The following is a 22171-nucleotide window of genomic DNA, read 5'->3' as shown; positions in this document are numbered from 1 at the left end:
AATAAAGTTTTGTTGCCACAAAGGCACACTTGTTTGTTTCTGGATTGTCCATGACTGCTTTGCAAAGTCAGAGTGGAGTAGCTGTGACACAGACCCTACGGCCTGCAAAGCCTGAAAGATTTACGACCCGGCCCTTTACAGAAAAAGTTTGCCACCCAGGTAGAGCACAGACTCGGAGCCAGACACCTGGGTTGACATCCTGGCTTTATCCCAACCTAACAGTATGACCTGTTCAAGTTACTTTGCTTCTGAGGATCCTAATTACCTGACCTGTGAAATGGGAATAGTAAACGATTAAGTGAGCTCATGCGTCTGTAGAACAGTGCCTGGCACATAGTAAACAAGGCATCCATGAGCTATTATTGCAAGTTATCTTATTTGATCCTTTCCACACGTGTGGATGGAGACGTTTGGGTGCAGAGAAGTTTCAGAACAAAACAAACCAAAACCAATTCTTTCACCTGTGTCTTGGTCTCCCTACCTGTTCAGAGGCATGCTGTCCCTGCTGTGCTGTCAAGCCCCTCCAAACACACCTGCTCTTTTCTCCTTGTCACACATTCTCTTCCATCTGGCCTGATCTGTCTGCTTTCAGGGAAGAGGTCCCATAAACTTAGAATCTGGCCAATATTGCTCTCCAGTGAGACGTAGGAATCCCAGGAAAGGGAACTGACGTGTATAGAGGACCTCATGTGTCGGCCACCTATCCCTTCACAGATGAGGAACCTTGGGCTCACAGACATTGTATCCTCTGCCCAAGTGAGAAGCAGGGGTGATAGCTCCGAGAATTTAAGTGCAGATCTGGGATCTCTGCTCTGTGGTCTGCCTCCTTCTGGCTCTGTCACTTTCCCCAGGCGCAGTGTGGTCTTGGGGAAGTCATGTGACCTCTCTGGGCAACAGGCTGCCTTTCTTTAATGTGATGAGTTTGAATGATATTACCTCTCAAGCTTCTCCCATTCCAGGATCTATGATTAGGCCATCTGGATGAGGTGCCTTGGCGAACAACAATCAGGGAAATGTCTTCTGCTTTATAACCAAAGACTGGTAACTCCTATTCCAATAGTACCTGAAATATATTTTGTCTTCCCTTTCCTGTTCTTTTGGCCAATAGCCCCACTTGCCTTTCTAATTCCAGTAGCACCTCAATATATTTTGTCTTCCCTTTCCGGTTCTTTTGGCCAATAGTCCCACTTGCCTTTCGCCCTTGTTAGGACAAATACCTGACACTTACTGAGCTTGCACTTTGAGCCTGGCACTGAAATACTAAGTTTTTCCATGATCATTTACTTCTTTTGACTTCCCCAGGAGGTAGATTCTGTCATTAGACCCATTTCACAGGAATGAACTGAGGCTCACAGACAATAACTTACTGGCCCAGTCAAGAGTAGTGGAGTGGGATGCAAACCCTGGTCTGCCTGGTCCTGGAGACATCTCACAGGCAGCTGCACCAGAATGCACACCCAGGAAGGTACACTCCTGTTCACGCCGATGTGCCCTAGGCCTAGAACAGAGCCAACTCATCATAGGCGTAGAATAAGTACTTGCTCAATGAATAAACTGTGCTCAGGACTCAGCTCTTTGTTTTACTCCAAACCCCTCTGCTTTTTATTGGGGTTCACCCTGAGATAGAAGGAAATTGAGCCAACCTTTATTCAGTTCCCATTTTGGGCTTGGCTCAGTAGGAGATGCGGGCTGTAGGGAAATCCACTACTGCTGTGCGTCATTGGATTGGAAAGGGGCCCTCGGCTGGGCTAGCTGTGCTCAGCTTTCAGCCAATTTCCCTGCTGGGGCCTGGGAAGACCCCCTTGGCTCCCGTAGTCATTCTTGATGAGTAAGTGTGAGTAAGGCGCTGCTTCCCAGCCTGTCTCCAGCTTTGTCTAACTCATGGAGGCAGATCACCGGGCCTCGGTGACTTTGTTTTTTTTTTTTTAGGGCCTTTTAACATTCCCGTCTTTACTGTCGTGGCAAGGCTGACTCACTGGAGTGCTGCTTATGGTTCCATTTTGTTTCTCAGTTCCAGAGGGCAAGGTCAGAGTTAGCGCTGGGAAACATCACTAGAGATACCCTGTAGTCTCAGGGGGATAGTACAACTGCCCCACCCCGACCCTGCCAAATGGGTGGGGGCTATACTTGTTTCTCCAGTGATGAGGGGGCATTGGTGGCATTAAGCAGGAAGAGGCAATGAATGCTAAATGTGCTGTAATGTATGGGGGGGTCTCATTCAAAACGATTTGTGCTGCTCAAAATGCTACTGGTGAGAACAAAGAGAAACAATTCTAGACCAATTCCTTCCTTGTACAGGAGAGGAAACTGAGGCCATAGAATATCCATCATATAACTCAGCTAAGTCACACAGCTCACTGATGGCAGCCTTGGAGACCCTCCCAGTCTGTAGGCCTGCCTAGGGAAGTCTGGAAAGGATCTGGGCTGAGGTAGTCAGATCACAGGGCTAGGCTGAAGGAGGAGGGAGGAGATGGGATGCAGCTGAAAGTTCAGGACAGTGGGTCCCCTTGTGGGGCAACTTGCCTGACTGTGACCATGGTGGGAAGCCTCTGAGGTCACCTGGCAGGCAGGCTGGTAGTGCTGCCAGCTTACTGGAGAAATGGCATTGACAAGAGACAGTGGGTGGGGTAGAGAGAGGGCCTGGATATACCAGTCACCTAAGTAATGACAGCAATGACTGCAAGCTTTCGAGCTCTTCCCATGTGCCATGGACGGTGCTCAGTGCTTTCCATGCGTGGCAGCTCGTGATTGTCATAGTGAGCCCGAGAAGCTACTTTATGAGCACTTCTAATATGGCCGGTAGTGGGGGTGCAGGCATGGATAAGTTCTCAAAGCGGGAGGCAGATAATTTACGGGCAAGAGGCACTGGAAAGTTCACTTGCTCAAAATCCCACAGTTAGTAAGAGACAGAGCTGGGATTTGAATCCAAGTCTTGGATTATTTAGAGCAGTGGTTTGCAAACTCTGGTGAGCATCCAGAAATCACCTGGAGAGCTCATAAATGAGATCCAGGCTTATTAAAGTGAGACATTTCCCCCAGTGGATTCTGATAGGACCAAAGTTTGAGAACCACTGTTTTAAAGGAAAGTGAGCAAGAGGGTGAAGGGACTTGAAAGCTTCAGGCTTAGCCACTAATTTAGACCCTACAAGCATTCAGGGAGGTTGGGAGGGTGGGATGAATGATCTCCCCTTTGTCTGAGCGCCCATGGCACCTTAGGTCACGGGGATAGCAGCACCGTCATCATAGTACACTATTGTCACTCGTGTACTGTCCCCCACATGTCCCCCACTGGCCAGCATGGGCTGTTGAAGGACAGGCAGTGTCTTACCCTTTGAGAACTTATCCAGGCCTGTATCCCCACTACCTGCTGTATTATATGTACTCATAAAACTGTTGTTAGAATCACATTTCAGGGATGGAAAGGACCCCAAAGTTGTCAAGTCTCTCTGTGCACCTAATTTTTGAATCCCTTCCATAAGAGTTTATTCAGACTTGGCTCCTGCAGTGAAGAGCAAATCCTTGCTCCTTTAGCCATTCTTCCGAGCTCTTATTCTGAGTCACTATAGCTTTCACCACCTGTATTGCTTCCAGCCCTTGGAGACACACAGAATAGATTTAATTATACTCCCAGTGTTTGAAGACAGGGCTTTTGTCTTTAAGGATTTTCTTTCCTAAGGGGCACAACATCTCCAGTTTCTTTGGGCATTCTCATACAAGGGTTTTACGTTCTTTTATCCAGGTCATTATTCTCTGAAAAATGACTTTTTTTTTTCGTATCCTTTCCAAAAAAGGAATGCCCACACACATACAGAAATATGGATGTATCCCAACCTGTTCATTATAGAATGGTCTCTTTCCCCCCTTTTTCTAGACTCCCTGTATCTATTAATGATAACACCGAACACTTTAGTTTTTTTAATGACTATAGTAGTGAGTTGAACTTAAAGGCACTGGAAATCTTTTCTATTTTGTGTGCTGCTGCAGAACCATTCTCTCCTGCTCCTGCACTGTGCAATGGTTTATTTGACTTAGACTTGGGACCATTCTTTGATTTTGTTCAATTCTGTCCTGGATTTTTAAAATCTAGCATACTATGATCGATGAGAGTACAGTTCTTTCATCTAGCAAGCCAGCTGTCCCTCCCAGCTTCATGCCATTCATGATTGAAGAGCTATTTTAGAGATGTTCTTGACAAGTTGGAGAGCAAAGACTTCTTGTTTGGGAAGAGTTTCTTCTAAAAGGCATAATTGCCTATCCTTTAATCTTTAGAGTGTTGTGCATAAGTGCCTTCATCTCTCACCCTTCCATGCCATTCACACATGAGGAAACCCTGCTTCTTGCCCCCTAATGAGGCGGAATAGACTGGGAAGGTGCTGCAGACCTTCTTTCCTCTACCCTGTGGTTATGCCTTACAGAAGCTGTTGGTGATGCATGGTTGACACTGGAAGGAATAATTTCTGTTCAGCCTACTCACGAGGCTGTGAGAGCAAAGTTGGCTGAAAGGCACACGGTGGGTGGGCTTGTACAGTTCATCCTACAAAGGGCTTAGTGGTGAGGATGGAACATGGGGGCATCATAGAAGGGCCGATCCAGAGGCTGGGACCTGGGTGGCACCTGCCTTGGAGAATTAGCACCAGGCTCTCTTCTGGAAACCACCATCATTGTCAGTCTAACTGTTCATTTCATCCCCAGTGTTGTGCAAGTCTTGTGGAAGAAGAGCCAAAATCGTGTATGTAAACAGGTGATCTTCCCAAGTGTCAGCTCAGGATTTCTGTTAGGTGATTCATTGAAGTTTTGTTCAGTGCCTACCTTTCTGATTATGGGTGGTATTCTCAGGGTATTAGTTTGAACCATTTAAAAGTGTCATTTTTGTAGGTCAAAACCAGTTAAATATCAGAAGTTTCATGTGGCTCAAACCAATAGCTGTTTGGCCTCATTGGAGGCCATCTTAGTTCATAGGAGCATAGCATCTTGGCGTTGGATTGGATTTTAGGTAGTTATGTTCAAAATCCCCACTCTGAATCTCTTCTCTGTCTCCTCTGTTCTTGCAGAAGGTGCTTGCTGCTTTGTCCTGGAACTTTTAAAATGCTTGAAGGCAGTTCTCACATCCTTATCTAGCTCTCTCTTATTTGGGCTGTATGTAGCACTTCCTTCAGCCATTCTGCATGTGACATGTTTTGGACCGCTCACCATTCTGATTATTCTTTGGAGACACCCCACCTGCTTCATGCCCCTTCTAACATATGGCACGTTCTCTGTACCAAAATCCTAGATTTAGTACAGTCTGTGCTGAGAAGAGGTGGGACTATTGACTTCTTTTCATTTCCGTGGGTGGGGAGGGTGGAGGGGGTTGTGCTTAAGAGCCAGAGTCTACATTTGTCCCTTAAAATTAAATTTCACTTTTGCCTGTTCACATCCTTTTGGACCCTGGTTCTGATATCTAACAAACGAGATATTCCTCTCAACTGTCGTTCATCACAACACCTGGACCGCGTGCCAAGGATGTTCTCAGCCAAGTCATTGATCCAAAGGTTGAGCAGGTCCAGGCTCTGCTGGGGAACCTCTGATAGAACAAGGAAACCAAAGCCCACAATGGAGGTCAGGGCAATGCCCGGCGAAGGGCTGATCTGAGGCACAACTGTGGCGTAGGGGGAGGTTCCTTCAGACCCCGCCTCCTCCCTTTACGCATCCTTCTCCCATGCCGTCCTTCCCCTGCACCCTCCCTCCTGCCCACAGTGGCCGACTCCCTCAGCCTGTGACTGCATGTCTCTGTCCTTCCTTCCACATGTCCCTGTGCCACCCCAGTCGCTAAAGAGAGATCTTTGGTTTGGCTTCCTAAGGGTCCCACGCACAGGACAGTGTCAATGACTGAGGAGCCTGAGTGTATCTATGTTCAGATTTGCATGTTCATGAGGAAAGGGGCTTAATCCCATCAGGAAGTGACCTGGCAAAGGAAAAGCTTCGTGTTTGAGTAGCGTCTGTGGATGGGGATCGAGGAGAGGGAGATGGTGGCCATTTAAAAGCAGACTCCCCGACTGCTCCTTCTATTGTGCTCGACCAGGGGCAGAGATGAAGTTGAATTAATGTCCAGGCCCTCTTTTCTGCTCCTGAGTTCTCTAAGACATGTGTCCTCTCTTCTCTACCAGCACTGAATTAGACAGGATTGCTAGTGTCATGGTTACCATCACAGCCTGGAGCGCCCATCTGTTGGCTTGGAATCCTCACTTCACCCCTTGCTAAGCCGTGTGGCTTTGGCTCTAGGCCCTGCTTTGCTCACCTGTAAAATCAAAATTATAGCAATGCCTAGCCCACAGAGCTGGATTTAATGAGACACACCTAGCCACGCCTTGTCTATCTATAGTAAACAGTCAACAAACATTAGCTACTGTTGTCATCATGTTTTTTTTTTTTTTTTTTTTAACTAAGTTAATGGAATTTCCTCTCTTTTAAGTACTTAAAATGCTAAGATGTGTATTTCTTTCCCCCCTTCTCCCTTTTCCAAATTCCTGGTCACCCTACAGACACGGTCACTTGTGGCTTCTCTACCTTCACTAGCTCCTTAGTTCCTCCGGAAACATCAGGTGAATGTTTCCATTACCTTCTGATTTTATGTAATTACTCTTTTCAAAACTCTTTGTGGCTTCATAAGAATTCAGCGTTGGCACTTGGCACTTGCCACAATTAGTGACATTTAATTTCTTTACTTCAGTATGGAAAAAGAGATGATATATGTAGATTTTACACTGGGATAAAAGTTATCCTGAAAGTCAATGAAAGAAAAGTCTTGGCAGGGATAACTTGCTTTTTTTACCCCTTGAATCTCCCCTGCCCCCATCATGAGTGACTTCCTTCCTCCGCTGAAATGCTTTCCCCAGTTACCCAGCCAGAGCGAAGGAAGGAAGCATGGATTGAAAATCATCTGAGGTAGGTGGGATATTATAGGTTTGAGGGGGAGACAGTATTAGCTTAAATGATGGAGGCCTTCAACTTCTGGCCTGGTTCCTGAACATGACATCTTCCTCTTGCTTGTTGCAGTAAATGGTTTCTAGTCTCTGCATTAGTCATTCTCATGACAGGCTTCATGATGGCCACAGCTGCTTACAAATGACTTCACTTCTATAGCCATTTCCATTCTCCCAAGCTGCAAAGGCAACTATCTCCATGGGGATTTTCCCAAAGGATGTAACATACTTTAGAGAGCCATACCTATATTTTGCATATAATTTACATATGATTTGCAGTCTGTTCTAAGGCAATTTCAACTGTGTATGTCTTACCTACTGGTGATCTTTTTCTCCTCTTGTTCTTGCATATAGCCCGAGAACCTGTGCACCAGACATAGACAGGCATGAGAGGGGTAGAAGATAGTTCTGGAAAGAGTGAGAGGAAGGGTAAAACATATCAGACATCTTGTTGGGATCCAGAATTGTCCCTGGATCCAGCTAGGGTAGCGCTTCATTAGGCTGTGACATCTAGATAGGAGGCACTTCCATTGCTTTCTAATTGTTTTGTAATCATTTTTTAAAAGGCGTTGTAGTTCCATAAGAATTCTGTGTTGATAATTCTTAATATCCTGCCCATCAAAGGGTAATCCAAGCCCACCTCCTGATTCCTATCCACCATTAGGTGAACTTTTATGGAGCTGGCTTTTGAGTGTTAGTTGAGGATCTATTCAAATCCAGAGCCCGTGGTGAGTTTATTTTGCAAAGGTGTGGACCCCTTTGCTTCCCTGAGTCCCCTGTTCTAGCTCACGTCCTGTCTTTCAGCAGCCCTTGAATGTCAGGCCCAGAATAAATGCCAGATTCCCAACTCAGCCAGCGTGCTGGCCCCAGAGCCGGCTGTGTGGCATAGGTGATGTGGATGTTGACCCTCTGTTTTTGAGATTGACGAGAATGCCTGTTTTCATTTTTTCCCCTTCCCCATCAACCACACACCCAGCCTAGATTCCTTTTCCTTTCTTACTAATTACATCCTTCTCCATTAAGATTTCTGAGCATTATTTTCTGTATCTATATTGGAAAGCCAAATAGTTCTGTTGTTTTTTTTAATGTAAAATTTTATTTTAATGTTGAATAGGCTTGGAAGTAGAAAAAAAGAACCTTTAGGATATCTTACTATTCCCCTCCCCAGTCCCCCAGCCCTGCCAGGTTAAGACCCACTGTTCCAGCCACTTTTTCTTTGAGAATTTATTTACCTACATGGGCACAGACCTCTTTTCCTCGAAGGGGAGGTGATACACCCTTGTGTTGCCCTGACTTTCTCGTAGACCTCAGTCCTACATTGTTAAATGCACCCTAGACATTAAATAACATTTTTTTATTAGTTTCAGGTGTACAAAACAATGTGTTAGCCATTTGTCATTTATACCCCTCACACAGTCACCCTAGACATTTTTGCTCGAGTGATTCTCTGTTTCTTCAGCTCATCCTGCATAAAACTGAGCTCTGTTGCCCTCACTCCAAATCCGTTTCCCACCCCCATCTGATCTTCCTATTTCTGACAAAGCTTCGCTCAGTCTGCCATCTTCTCCTCCCTTGAAGCATGTCATCGGTCACCCAAAGTCTGTTGAATATTCTTTTTCCCTTTTCCTTCCCTCTGCCATGCTATTAATTTAGGCCCTTTGTGACTAATCTTCCTGCCGCCATGTCTTTTCCTTGTAATCCGTCCTGTCCACACCGTTGCCAAAGCAACCTTCCCGAACATCATTTTCCCTGGGTCATTCGCCTGCTCGTGAACCCTCAGTGTCGCCCATTAGCTGCAAGATCAAGGCCATTTCCTTAGCCTTGAAACTCAAGGTCTCCATACCACAGCTCCATCCTTTGAGCCTTGGGATTCCCTTCTCTTCTTTCTGATGTGAACTATTTATATTTGTTCACACCTGCCATGTGCCTGGCTGTGTCCTACATTCTTCTGGGAAATCCTTGCAAATGCGTCTTGTGGTCTTCGGAGCTAGTGGTGCTACCTGGAATGTTGTCTATGTATCTAAATCCTAAACTATCTTTCAAGGCCTAGTACAAATTTCATTCCTCCAGAAACCTTTGCTATGCATTCAGGGCCCTCCTCACCGTCCTGTTGTCTTTATTGTCTGAATCCGTCATTTGAGACTTAGCAACCATTCATTCCTCATTCAATCACCAAACATATACTAAGCACCTACTGTGTGTCAGGCACTATGCTGGGTGTGGCCTCACACATCAGTGTATTTTTATAGCATAATAAAAATAAACAATAGCCCTTACCATGTGCAGGCCCAGCTTTACATGTACTCATGTATTTAATACTCAAAACAACCTATGAATTTGGCATTATTGTTATTCAAATTTTATAGATAGGGAGATCAGGGCACAGAGACATTTAGCAAGTTTCCTAAAGTCAAAAGCTAGAAAGCAACAAAGGTGGGATTCTGAAGTCCTTGGTCTTAACCCTGAGACTTCACTGTCAGGTACCAGTATATGTGTTTGTGTCAATATGAACACACACACCTTCCCAGCTACGCTATAGACCTACAGGTTACTGACCGTGTACCTCGCTTGTATCACCACTGCCTTATCCAGTCTTTGCATATAGTAGGTACTTGAATGTTTTGGTTGCTTGCTTGTTGTTTCGTGCATTCACTTTTGAGGAGCCTAAGATTAGTAGTAGCAAGTAGTGATTTGGAGTGGAAGAGGGAGAAACAGAATTTCAGAATAGACCGGGACACTCTGGAATTCTTGATTTCTGGTTCTTAACTCTGCAAGCTATGAGGATAGGTGTGTATAAGAGAAGATCCTGATATAAAAGCTGTTGAAAGTGGAATGCAATTCCTTTCTCAGAAAGCAAAACAAAACTCAGACCGTATTATGGTTACACAGGTTCTCCCCTCCCTCCAGCTGTTCCCTTTGGCTTTACCTCCCGCAAAACCAGGTTTGACAGCAGGATCCCAGATCTGTAGGCCTGGCCTAAGAGTTCTGGTTACGATTTTTATAAGGGGCATTTTATTTGAGTTGCAATACTGCAACTACATATGTAGCTTAATAAAACCTGCTAAGTACATATTTGAATTTTAAAGACACAGGTGGTGGGTTATTTGCATTTTAAAAGGATTCTTCCTTTTACTCTGCAGCGTTCCATTAAATATCCAATACCTCTTCCTGTATTTATCATACAATTTAATTTACCAAAATTTGATTTACATGCCACTCTAAAGGGGTAGCTCTCAAGTGCTATGAGCAGGGGAATCACTTGGGCAACTTGTTTAAAATCCAGATCTTTCCCGAGACTCCTTCCCAAGGTTCTAATTCATTAGGTCTGGGGTGAGGCCCAGGGTCTTCACTATTAGTAAGCGTCCCCAGGTGGTTCACGTAGGTGGTCAGTGAAGTGTAGGTGGGAAATACTGCTTTAGAGGAACACCTGGGGCCCAAGTGGAGGGGCTTCTCCAGGGCTTTGATACCCTCTGACTACCAAGTGTCCTGCTTTCCATTTGGTAAATTTTTGAAATATCTATTTGCATCAGATAAAGACCAATCCGTATAAGATGGATTTGTATAAGGTGTACAATGTATTGATTTCACACATTGATATATTGCAAAATAATTACCACCGTAGCAATAGCTCACACCTGCATCCCATCGCATAATTGCCATTTCTTCTTTATGGTGAGAACTTTTCAGATTACTCTCTTAGCTACTTGGCAGTATACAATACCGTATTAGCGTCCTTTCGTTTTTAACCCTCTGTGTTACTCTTAGGTATCTCCTTGGGTTGCCCTTATTCTCATTTCTTACCGCTTACAAGCCTCTTGTATATAGTCACCTACTGAATTCACACATGCATTCTGCTCCCGTTTAGCTTCTCGCATCCTCCACCTGCTTGTCCCAGACCCTCCCTCTTAGTGCCGTTGATATGGATGCTGAATGCTATGGTTTGGTCCAGGCATTTTTGAAATAGTTACTTCTGCCGAAGTCTCTCTGAGCTAAATCTGCGGCCCGTTGTTCTCTCTTCCTACTATCCTCTTCCAAGAAAAGACCAAAAATTATTATTTTTTTTTACCAAAACGAATCATGAGAATGACTTGTTTTGGCACAATTCCATTCCTCCATGGGTACTAATTCTAGGCCTTGAGAAATGAATGCCAGAAATGCCCATTTAAAATATGATTACAGTTGAATGAAATTTGTTTAAAAAATAGACCTTATGACATTTATGGCACATGTATCTATGTATTTAATACATCACTGATCTTTTAAAAGTCAGTTGCTTGACCCATATTTTGCCTCTGATTACTTTTCTAAATCTCTAGTAATCTCCAAAAACATTTAGAGATTTTCATACATTAGAGATTTTTCTCCTTTATTAATCCCCTATATCCCTAAATTTCATTCTGGGTAAAGGTTCCCTGGCATGATCTGGATTTTGTCAAATATCTCCAGTAGTAATAAAAGCAATGGAAGAGCAAATAACTCGTGTCGTTGGTTACTGGTTGGAAATCTTTTCTTTTAATAGATTGATCAGGGCTTACGCTTTCCTTGAAGTAATGAGCTCTGAATAATCTGGTTTGACTTCCATAAGAACATAGCCAGAGATTGTGCTGTTTGTTTATTAGGAGTGTGTGTGTCTCATCTTCTTTAACCCATTCAGTGCTGGGCTAGGCCTCCCTGATTAAAGGTGAGGGATGTTCTAGGAAAAGATGGTGGTGGAGAAGCAATGGAGGGAAGGGGTGCGGTTGTCCCCGGGCTAAGAGGAGACTGATAGGGGAAATAGTTTCAAGTCGTCTGTGCAACTCCTGCAAGCAGGCACTCATTTGGTGTGTTCAGTATCATTCGGTTTTTCTAGAAGAGACTATTGCATCTAGAATCACAACAACAAGAAGTTGGACGGTAATCTCTGGAGGGTGAGATTACAACTCATTTTTCTTTTTTTCTGAATTTTCCGAAGTTGCTACAGTGACCATGTATTACTATTAAAAGTAACTTAAACAAAAGAAAGAAACCTGTTTCGCCCGGCATCTTGAGTCTCTTTCCCAACGGACCTCATCTTTAGTAGGTTTATCTCCAGTCCTACCTGTGGCATAGAACAGCAGTGGAAGCAAGTTCTCATGAAAAGGCCCAGAGCAATTCAGCAAACAGAAAAGGCTGCAGACTGGAGAGCTGGGCCTTTCCGTGCTGTTGCATGTTCCCAGGGTGTGTGTGTGTGTGTGTGTCCCTGCCACCCCTCCTTCCACTCAAGAATTGAGAGAAGATTGCACTGCATTCCGAATTTTAACTTTGTCTTCTTTCTTTTTCCATCTCCTTCCCCTCTCCTCCTCCCCTTTCCGCCCTCTTTTCCTTCCCCAAGGCCTTTCCCACCTCATGATGAGTGAACAAGGTAGGTGCTTTTTGCTCGAGGTGACAACAGCTGCCCGACTTGCTTGCCTTCGTGCCTCTGGCTGGTTGCTCAGAGCCTCATCGTTGCTGGCAGGCCATTTGCTGACTGCCCCTCATGTCCTGGGCCAGGCTGGCAGCAGGGCCACCCTGCAGTGGGGGGCACCTTTCCCGATGCATCGTGGTTTCCCGCCCCCACACCCCCTTGGCTTCTCCATTCTGCACCACCATTTGTCATCAGGCTGCTGGCCCTGCCGGGCTGCCTCCAAGAGGGAAGGAAGCATGAAACAAGGCATGACGGGGTGATAATGGGGGTGAATGAAGCTAATTTCAGAGCAACAGAGCGGTTAACTTCCTCCTGCTCCTCCCCGCACCCCATGCTGGGGCCTGGGGTTGGGGATGAGGAGCCTGGCTTCTCCCTGAATTTCACTCAAAGCAAAGGTTTGATTTTTGCCTTCCCCTCCGTCCCACTGCCCACTGTAATGACTTTCAGCCCCTCAAGGTGAAAGGAAGCCCTTGGGGGTTGACTGGGTTTAGTTTTGTATAAAAGCAAAAACCACCAAGAGAACATGCTAATGTCCTCATGGCAGGATTCTAACTCATTATACACCCTGAAGAAAACTGCATATAAAGATCTGTAAATTCAGCATCTGCAACCTAAAATATTCAAATATGCAGGGAATGAACTGTGCAGGAAATTCAGCTCAGCAAAGGGTGGGCTGTGAATGAAGCCTTTTTCTCCTAAATAAAAATTTTCCACATTATCAGCCTAAATCAGGACTTGAGAAGTAAGCCTACTTAAAACTGTTTTTTTTTTTTTTCCACCACGCTGTCCAATTGCTACTATTGTGTTCCTTCTGAGCCTTGGGGTGATAGCAAGATTGGTGTCCCTGTCTTGCCCTAACACCCAAAGACTGTACTTTAATGTCTCTTGTCTGTTTCTTTTCCAAATACACACGGGAGTCAGTGCCTCTTTGGGAGAATCAAAGAAAAGGGGAAGGAGAGGTTCTTCCTCCTCCTGTTTTTCTTGATCTTTTGAAGAGGGTGGGGCAGCCCTGAGGGCACCCCCCCCCCCCCACACACATATACCACTGCTCCCTTTAATAGGATCCCTCAGACAGTGTTGCCACAAAAGCAAGAATTATCAGATCCAGGAACCACCCGGGGCTGAGAGAAGTTTGTTTGTGGCATCCAGGCAGCTGTGCACGTGGGCAGTTGAGGGCATCCTGAGTTGATAAGGCAGGGAAAGGAGGAAGCACACTTTTCCAATAGACGTGTATCCTCCAGACCTGAGCCAAGATCCACGATTTGGACTCTAGCTGTATCAATGAAGACACAGTCTGGTATAGAGCAGATGTCAAAGGACAGCTGGAGTGAGGCCGTCAGGTGAGTTTTCCAGTGTGACGTTGGGCTCTGGAAGAGGCTGGGATGAAGCCTCTCTATTCTTCTTGTAGGTGAAACTATCTGCCTACAAGGTGAAGTTATCTGCCAACAGCAGGTAACTATGACGTGGATATGAGTAGGGGATGCCCTGATGTCGACCTAGGGTCCAGGGAGTTTGACAGTTGAGCACAATTCTCTCAAGTGGGTGGACCCAAGCTCTGTGAATTGCTGGGATTCGGTGGCCCTACTTTGATAACAACTTACACTAGAAAAAGCAGGCCTTCAAAGTCCTGATGAGGACACCCCCTTCTGCGTTCTCTCACCTGTGCTCCCAGCTGGCCTTTAGGAGTCCTCCCAGCTTTTAGAGTGGCTTGCAGGTCTGAGTGCATCGTATGGCTGATGTCATAGGACGGAGTCCAGGCAGATGGGATAGGCTGGTGGGGACTTCTTTCATCTTAATTAGGTTTAGTTTAGACCCATAATGCAGCACAGGTATTTTGGAATGTTAAATCCCAATGATAGTGGGAAAAGCATGTGGAGGACCTCTATTGTACACCTTGCCCCACTTTCCACCTATTACTCAGCTTGTCTTGTCACACCCGGATTGATGTGTACATGAGTAGAGCGCTCAGATGTACACGTACTCTGGGGGTTAAGTCAGATATTTCCTAGAAAAGGAGTCTTTAGGCAACAAAGCAGCGACAGACATGGATATTGTGAATTCCTCTTTAGAGAGGTTTCCAAGAAAGGATGCAGAATTCTTCTGGGTGCTCAATGCCACTAAGGTTTGAAGTTGCAACTTGCAGTTTAATCTGTTTTTAAGAAGGTCCTTTACCTGAATTCCTCCTCCTCTTATGTTTTTCCATTCCCCAGTCCCTTTTCTGTTCTTGCCCTTGTAGTGATTACCTCAAAAACACCAACAACTTGACTTTCCACCAATATTTCTTTCCTTCTTATTCCTTCAACATGAAAGGAAGATTTCTGTCTGGTTCCCACTGAATGTACAACATTTGTTTTCGATGTACATCGACGTGTGTGGAAATACTTCTGTATGTTGCGTGTGTACCACCTACCCATGTATGTTATAGTCTTGGTCCTCATGACTCATATAAATGTTGGGAAACTATAAGAGAACTTAGCTTCTCTGAGACTTCGCCTCACCAATTCTAGATTGGGTAAGTGTGTGCAGTGTGGTATACATGTGGCTATGCAGTGTGTTCGCATGCAGACTCGCTCGTGATCCTAAGGTGGGGACAGACGAAACTCATGGGAAAATGCTTCGACATGAAATTGATGGAAGCAGCTTTGCTGCTTTATGGCTTGTTTACGCTTTGCATTGTGTCTTTGTTTTGTGCTGCCTTCTCAAGATATTGTATGTGTAATGCTGTTACGTTACTGTTGTGTGTTTTTATGTGTGTTACATTTCTTTGTGTGTCTGCAGTGTGCTGATGTTTTACTCTCCCTGCTCTTTCTTTCTCTCTCTCTCACCGCCTCCATGGGGGACACCATGCTTCCTCTACTTAATTGGACCTTCCACTTCATTTCTGTAGGTAGAAGTAAAGGTAGAGATGATTTTCTTTTTCTCATTATAACTGTCAATCTGCTGTCTGAACTACGCATGTGTCCATGGGGAATTGTTGATTCTTAGGAATACCATCCAGATTGCAACCTCGTGCTTTTAATAACAACTAAAAAAAAACAAATAAAAAGCCAATGCTATCATTTCCCTTCAGTGTACCTCATATTTCATGGTCAGGGATGGTTCTGAGTTGGCCCCCTAAACCTCCCACTAAATCTACGGTGAGCCTTATCCATGATGGGGTGCTATTTCTGGCAGGGATGGGGGACTCTGAAACTGGTCATGCAATGTGGGGAAGATATATTTTACTTCATGCAGGATAGCCTGAGAATCCCTCCCGATAAATGTATTGCGGGAACAAGGGAGGTGTGAAATGACGTACCGATGTTTCCATTACTTGGGAGTAACCCATTTTGGGGATAATGTCATTGAGGGAACAGTGATACATAAGGAAGGGAAGAGGATTGGTGAAATGCTCAAAATTTTATGTAATGTGAAATTTGGGGGGTGAGGTATTTGTTTTTTGCTGGTATTTTGAGGATTAGAATTTTTCTGATTGGGGGTGATGGGCGACGAATGGTGGGAGTGGGGGCGTGGAAGAACATAGGACTGACAGTGCATTACATCGTAAGGTGAAAGGGGAGAATGAGATAACACTCGATTTTCACTTACAAAGTCAACCTTTTGCCAGGTAGGCTGGAAAAGAAGATGCACTGAGCAGGCGGGCTTGCTCCAATGCTCTGACGTGCCTTTCAGTGCTTCACACCTTCGGGTAGCACAGCTCACGCGTCCATTCCTAATCAAAGCTGTCAGAGACCTAAGCCTGGAGAACCTGGCTTGCCAGCTAAATTGGATTAACTGTTCAGGAGTGAAGGCAGAGGTTAATTAATAAATCATAAATACGTATCTGCATCCGGTTCTCCCCTCACCCTCCCCGACTCTAGCCCCTACCCCTGTGGAGCTAGGTGCTGTTGCTCCTTGTCAAGACTGGCTAATAACAGAAGAAGGAAATGTGAATTCTGGCGTGAGGATGTTGAAGGAACAGGGGCCGACAAGTTTCTGAAAATGCCAATTTGATGACTAGTCTGCGAACTGGCTTTCTCATTGGAGTTCCATGCTTTTCTGAATGTTTCCAATGTTAGGTAGGGTTACCTTGGAAGTAGCTCAGTCTTTTGGCTTTGGGGTTGGTTAACTGCCATTTCCTGTGCTAATCGTCGGTGGGTTCATTCTCAGAAACCTGTCGTGGGGACGCTTACCCCATTTTGAGCTTGGTACTTTTGAAAGGAGGTAGGAAAGAGGGATGAGGAAGAGGAATAACGATGGAAAGGGCTGTAACCTCCAGGGCTTGACTTACTCTACTCAACCAGAGGCTGCCAGCGAGCTCTTCATAGGCAAAGCCGCCAATGCTTAATCAGGACTTAACCTTTCTGGAGCACGTGGCCCTGTGTCACGTGTCCCTCCTCCCATTACTTTCTATGAGAATACGTTAGAGTCAGTGTCCCTTCCTTCTCCGCCCACTCACCCCATCTTTCTCTTTTTCTTTCCCTAATCACCTAAAACATCCCATAAAATGGATGTTTCTAGTGTGTTTAAGTTTTGCACATGAGCATCTTATTTTCTTTCTCTGGCTGCTGCTGCTAACTCGGATCGTTCCCTATGTGCCTGTCATTGTGCCGTATGCTTTCTATGCCTCATCACAAGAATCCTAGCAACCGTTTCATGAGGTAGGTGATGGCCTTAGCCTTGCTTTAGGAATAAGTAGAACAAAACTGCGAGAGTTTAGTAACTGAAGTCGGATGGCTACAAAGTGGAAATGACACCCAGAATCCGAGTCCCTAACCAAGACACATACTGCCCCTTGGATTCAAGGGCGACCTCCCTGCAGGCTTCTCAGCTACCTCCCTGGCACTGACCTATCTCACGTTCCAGCCTGCCACTTTGCATTCTTGGTGACGCATGTCCATATAAATGTCCCACCAGTTCAGCCACCTCAGTATGGCTAAAGGCAACCTTCTCACCATCTGGCCACAAACCAGCTTCCTGATTTTTGTAAATGGTGCCCCTATCTTCCTTGTGACCTGAACTGAAACCCAGGAAGTGCTTTCCATCCTGTACTTTTCTGTCCCCTGGTGATCAGTTGAGAGAGATGTTGAGATTCTCCTCGCGAATGTCTCTTGCCTCTCTCGTGTCAACACTCTAGCTTGGTTCCCAGGTAGCCCTTATTAGGTTATTGCCCTAGCCTGGTTAGTCTGTTCTCTTCTCTTCCAGTCTGTCCAGTAACTGAGAACTATTGAAACTCTGCTGTCCACCAAATGGAGTGTGGAATTAGCTATCTCAATTTCAAAGCCATCTCTCATATGACCCTGTTTACCTTTAATCTTCTCTCCTGTTCATCTTAGATGCAAAATCGCTGCCAAATTGGATGCCAGATAACCTTACTGGACTTTTCCTTGTCTACTAGCTTTACTCATTCTGCTTCTCTCTCCTATAACAGCCCCTTCTTCCCTTTTTCTACCCAATGCAATCATACATCGACTTCATTTCCTAGCCGATGCTGTCCTTGAATGCTCCACTCTGAGATGAGCTCGCCATGTATCTTATGTTAAACTTAGTTGGGAATTGTGCCACTCCCGTCTACTAGATTGCAAGAAGACAAACATATTTATTTGTTAATGTCCAGATGTATCTAGCATAGTAGCTCATGTGTGGAAGAGACTCAAAATCTCTAATCCTTCTTAGCCTGCTGGCAGTCATCTTCCTAAAAGTGAAAATAAAGCAAAATTAAAAGGAAATCGGATCATGTAGCTCATCTGTTCAAACGCTTTTGATGGATTCTCGTTGTATAATTGTCAATGTGCCTTCTCAGCTTCATTTTCTACAATATCATGCCCACTCAGCACCGTCGCCCCTGCCAGCGCCCTGTCTCCTTAAGTCAACCACTCTCGCTGCCTGAATCTGCATTATGGTTTCCTGACTTCTGTCTTTGGCTCAAGCTTTACCCTCTTTCTTGAATGCCCTTGGAACACCCTTCTTCCTCTTATCATCCTTTAAGGCGCAAGCCTCCCAGGTCCACCAGACTTTGTGCTTCATATACAGTACCGATGCCAAGCTGTCTTTAATCAGATTTATTCATGTGTTTCGGTCAATACCCACCCCCTCCTTAAAGGGCAGAGGCTGTGTTTTGGTCATCTCTTTCACCTGCACTGCACTTAGCTTAAAACTTTATCCAGAGTTGTCCACCAACCTCTGCCCCTTATCACTACCCTCATTACCCCAATCTACTGAGCAAAAGAGCCCCAATGGGTCCCGGAGTAAGGCCAGATGCTGTGGCTCCAGTTCTTGCCTCACGCAGGCCTTCTCTTGATGCTGTGTGTACAAGGGACAGGGAAATGGTCCTGGATTACAACAGAATAAAAGTGGGAAAGGTCTTTGGATTTATTCTTAGGAGCTTGTCAAAGAAAAGAGTGCCTCAAATGTTGTCATTCTTTAAAGCTGAGTGGTGAAGCAGTAAACTTGTGGTGGAAGTGATTGTGAAGTTAAATCTACAAAACCGAGCAGGATATTTAGGCTATACCGATAACCACCCGAGTCAGGAGACCACTGGGTGGCATTGAGCCAAAAGCAAATGTGGCTTTACCTAGAAGTGGCTGACCAAAGGAGTTAGTCAGCAACCAGCCTTGCTCAGCTTTTTTGACCTGATTTTGACAGCCTGTGTTTAAGTGTTTTGGCCTCCATCCCCCTTTGCTTGTTAATTTTGGGATTGCCCAGTCTGGGTTAGGTCACCAAATACTTTCCCTTGAAACTGGACTTGCAGTAAGTGTCCCAGAATCCAATGCCTACAGAGGCCGGGTAGGTATCATCCAGGAGCAGATCCCAGGGTAAGAAGAATCCTAGTGTAAGATACACAGTGGGGGAGCGGGGGTGGGGGTGGGGCTCTGGCAAATGAGAGCAGGAATTCTGTCAAGGACCGCAGGATCCAGTCTGCTCTAGCCGATTGCTGTCATGTGAGAATGCATGCCTGGTATCATCAGACCCTCAAGATAAACCAGAAGTGGGTTTTATAACAACGTCAGATTGTGTCATCCTTCTGTCTCTGTGCATGTATACACACACCCACATGCACACACACACACACACACACACACACACACGATTTGGCCCACAAGTCACAAGTTTTTGACCTTTGGCTTGAGGAGAAAAGAGGAGTAAAATGTTCCTCCGAGATTTCTTGCTGAATGTCAATAGTGGGAGGCAGTCATTGGCAACATGCTTGATTAATTTTCTCTTTGCCCAAAGCAGTGGTCAGGGCACCAAGAATCTCTTACCTTTGGCACTAATGCCAGGGAGTCTGATCTATGTGCTGGGTGAAGTTGGTTCTGTAGAATAGGGTGGGCATTCTTTGGGAGAGTAAGATAATGCTGAGAATGACCAGGAAGAGAGGTAACTAACACCTCCAACAACGGCATGAGTTTTAAATAGTAAGCATGGCTCGGGGCATTTAATTTCTTTTTCCTTTTGCTCTAAGGAACTCTTTATTTACTGGACAAGTTAGTGTTGACCCTACGATCTACTTTAATCCTGCAGAATTTAGAAACCCCTTCCAATTTATGTATATGTGTTTTTTCCCATGTAGATTTGACCATTGGCCTTCCAATGTTGAACTAATCAACATTGGCCAAACTGGAAAGAGATAATCAAGCTACGTGAACTTGAACATGATTTCATGTAGATCGTATTTTGCTAGTAATGACATTAAAAAAGCTGATTTGAGGAGTGGAGCCCCTTCTTGTCCCTGCTAGGACTCAAGAGCCCTGCAAATAAGTTACTGCTTTGATAGCCAACTGTTTATGCAAATTAGTAAAAGCAATGCCAGCTACTAATTATGAAAATAAACTCATCTGTGCTCTATAAATATCTAATTATAATAAAATAGGGGCAATATTACATTTCCATCTCTTGCCTCATCTGTTTCTCATCCACCACTGATTTGTCCTCTTGACAATGAGTAAAATCACTTTGTTTTTTAAAGAAGCCTGTTTTCATGCTGTTTTTTTTTTTTCCCTTCTAATGTTTTGAAAGTCTGCAGGGGGAAAATAGATTTATTTTAAACATAAAAAGTACAATTGCCTGAGTTTAGCAACTCTGTTTTTTTGACAGTGATGTCTTTAAAATGGTGCTTTAAAAATATGAAAAGTGTTTTTTTTTCCCTTCCTTGTTTAGAAATTTTTATTGAACATCAAAGATATTTTTAGAACAGTTGTTTCTTGGAGCATTTTTTAAAATGTGTAAACGTGAACAGTAGATTTAGTAAAATGTACTGTGACCAATGGATGTTTCATGTTTCAATTAAATTCTAATTGACATAAAGGAACTATTTCTCAGATTTCTAAGCGCCACGTTTATTGCGTTCTCAATTATCATCAGTTTGGATTTATTGATTATGCACAGATTTTATGTTTGTGTATATCTCTCTTTCTCTCTCATACATATGCTATTTATGATATATAGATACCATATATCACAGATAGCATATATATGAGATATATATATCACATATATGTATATATATCATAGATATCATATACAGAGTGGCATAAAATGTATACAAATTTTAAGAAAGGAAAAAAACTGTATTAAAATTGTAATAGTCAATATATACTGATAACAAAAGATGAATACAAGTCATGTTTGACTTCTGCAATTACAAGAGGTGCTCAAAGTGGTTATACCATGAGCATAATTTTAATACAGTTTTTTCCTTTCCTAAAATGTGTGTACGTTTTTTTGGCACCCTCTGTATATATATCATAAAACACTTTCTCCTTGAAGGTTATTAGCGATCTACTTGCGCAGACTTTTGCTTATCAAGCCAACTTGGTTAATCTTAGAGGCTATGTAATTTTCAACTGTAGATCTCTGTGTATAGACATATAACCTTGACTTTGACAGTACTTACAGGTAAAGGGTGTTTTGAATTAAATTGTATTATCTTTATGACACCTCTCATTTATAAAGAATTCAAAACAGTAGTGTGATGAAAAAATAAGAGAACAAGCAAAGTGCATGTCTGTCTGTGCTTAGGCTTGTATCACCATGGTCGGTTTCTCAGGTGTGCAGGGCAGTGTATGTGTATCTGGCTATAGTTCCAGTTTCTCCAAATACATATGAAAAGCTTTATACAAGTTGAGGACGTTCTCACATGTGGCTTCCATCTATTGGACCGAAAACAATGCATTCCAGGATGATGTGCACCTCAATTTAGCAGATCGTCAGCCTCACATTCCAAAGCAATGTTTATTCGGCATTCAGCAAATATCGACAGAGTCCCCGATGTGTCCGGCCAAGCCAAGCGCTAGGTTCTCAGGACACAGGGCTGACCAAGCAAATATGGGACCTGCCCTCTAACACCTTGCTGGCAATTCGCAGGAGTTTGAAAATGGCTTTCAAATGTAACAACCACCTCTCCTCTTAAAGCCATCGATAAATTGTTTTCAACTTATTAATATATATGCAGCATTAATATTAATTTTACTAGTTTATTTTAAAGGGACATCGTCAGGTAATAATTCAGTTATTCAAATCACCCACTCTTGGAATTCTCAGAATCAGACAAGAGAATATGCTTGGTGTGTGAACACTCAGGGAATTTTTCTTTTATGTGTTCTTTTATATAGTATATGTTTATCTTTATTGAGGGATAGCACACATCGTGTAAAGTATGTAAAATCCACACTCTTAAGTGTATAGCTTAAGTATTTTTTAACCTACATACGCTCATGGGAATACGATCCAGATTGAGATGAAGAGTGCATCCGTCACCTCCATAAGTTTCTGGCATTTATTTGTTAATAAATACATTTATTCTCCTCGC

The 22171-nt window shown here is 44.1% G+C and overlaps 1 protein-coding gene across 38 annotated transcripts in view; it reads left to right on the top strand.

Moving 5' to 3' along the window:
* The window catches only part of NRXN3 (neurexin 3), a 1514302-nt gene that overhangs the window by 108251 nt on the left and 1383880 nt on the right, over positions 1-22171 (top strand). For 32 of the 38 annotated variants that reach the window (XR_012494580.1, XR_012494579.1, XR_012494578.1 and 29 more), the window contains one exon: positions 12313-12342. The exons of the other annotated variants lie outside the window; for them this stretch is intronic. Coding sequence is in view for 29 of the 32 variants with exons in the window: in XM_074327130.1 (XP_074183231.1) it covers positions 12313-12342 (30 nt within the window). In the remaining 3 variants the exon portion in view is untranslated. The remainder of the gene's footprint in view (positions 1-12312; positions 12343-22171) is intronic. 38 annotated transcript variants of the gene reach the window in all.

This window comes from Rhinolophus sinicus, linkage group LG03, assembly GCF_036562045.2.
Source record: "Rhinolophus sinicus isolate RSC01 linkage group LG03, ASM3656204v1, whole genome shotgun sequence".
NCBI lineage: Eukaryota > Metazoa > Chordata > Mammalia > Chiroptera > Rhinolophidae > Rhinolophus > Rhinolophus sinicus.
Note: the sequence above shows the minus strand (reverse complement) of the source record. Positions and strands in the feature narration are given on the sequence as shown.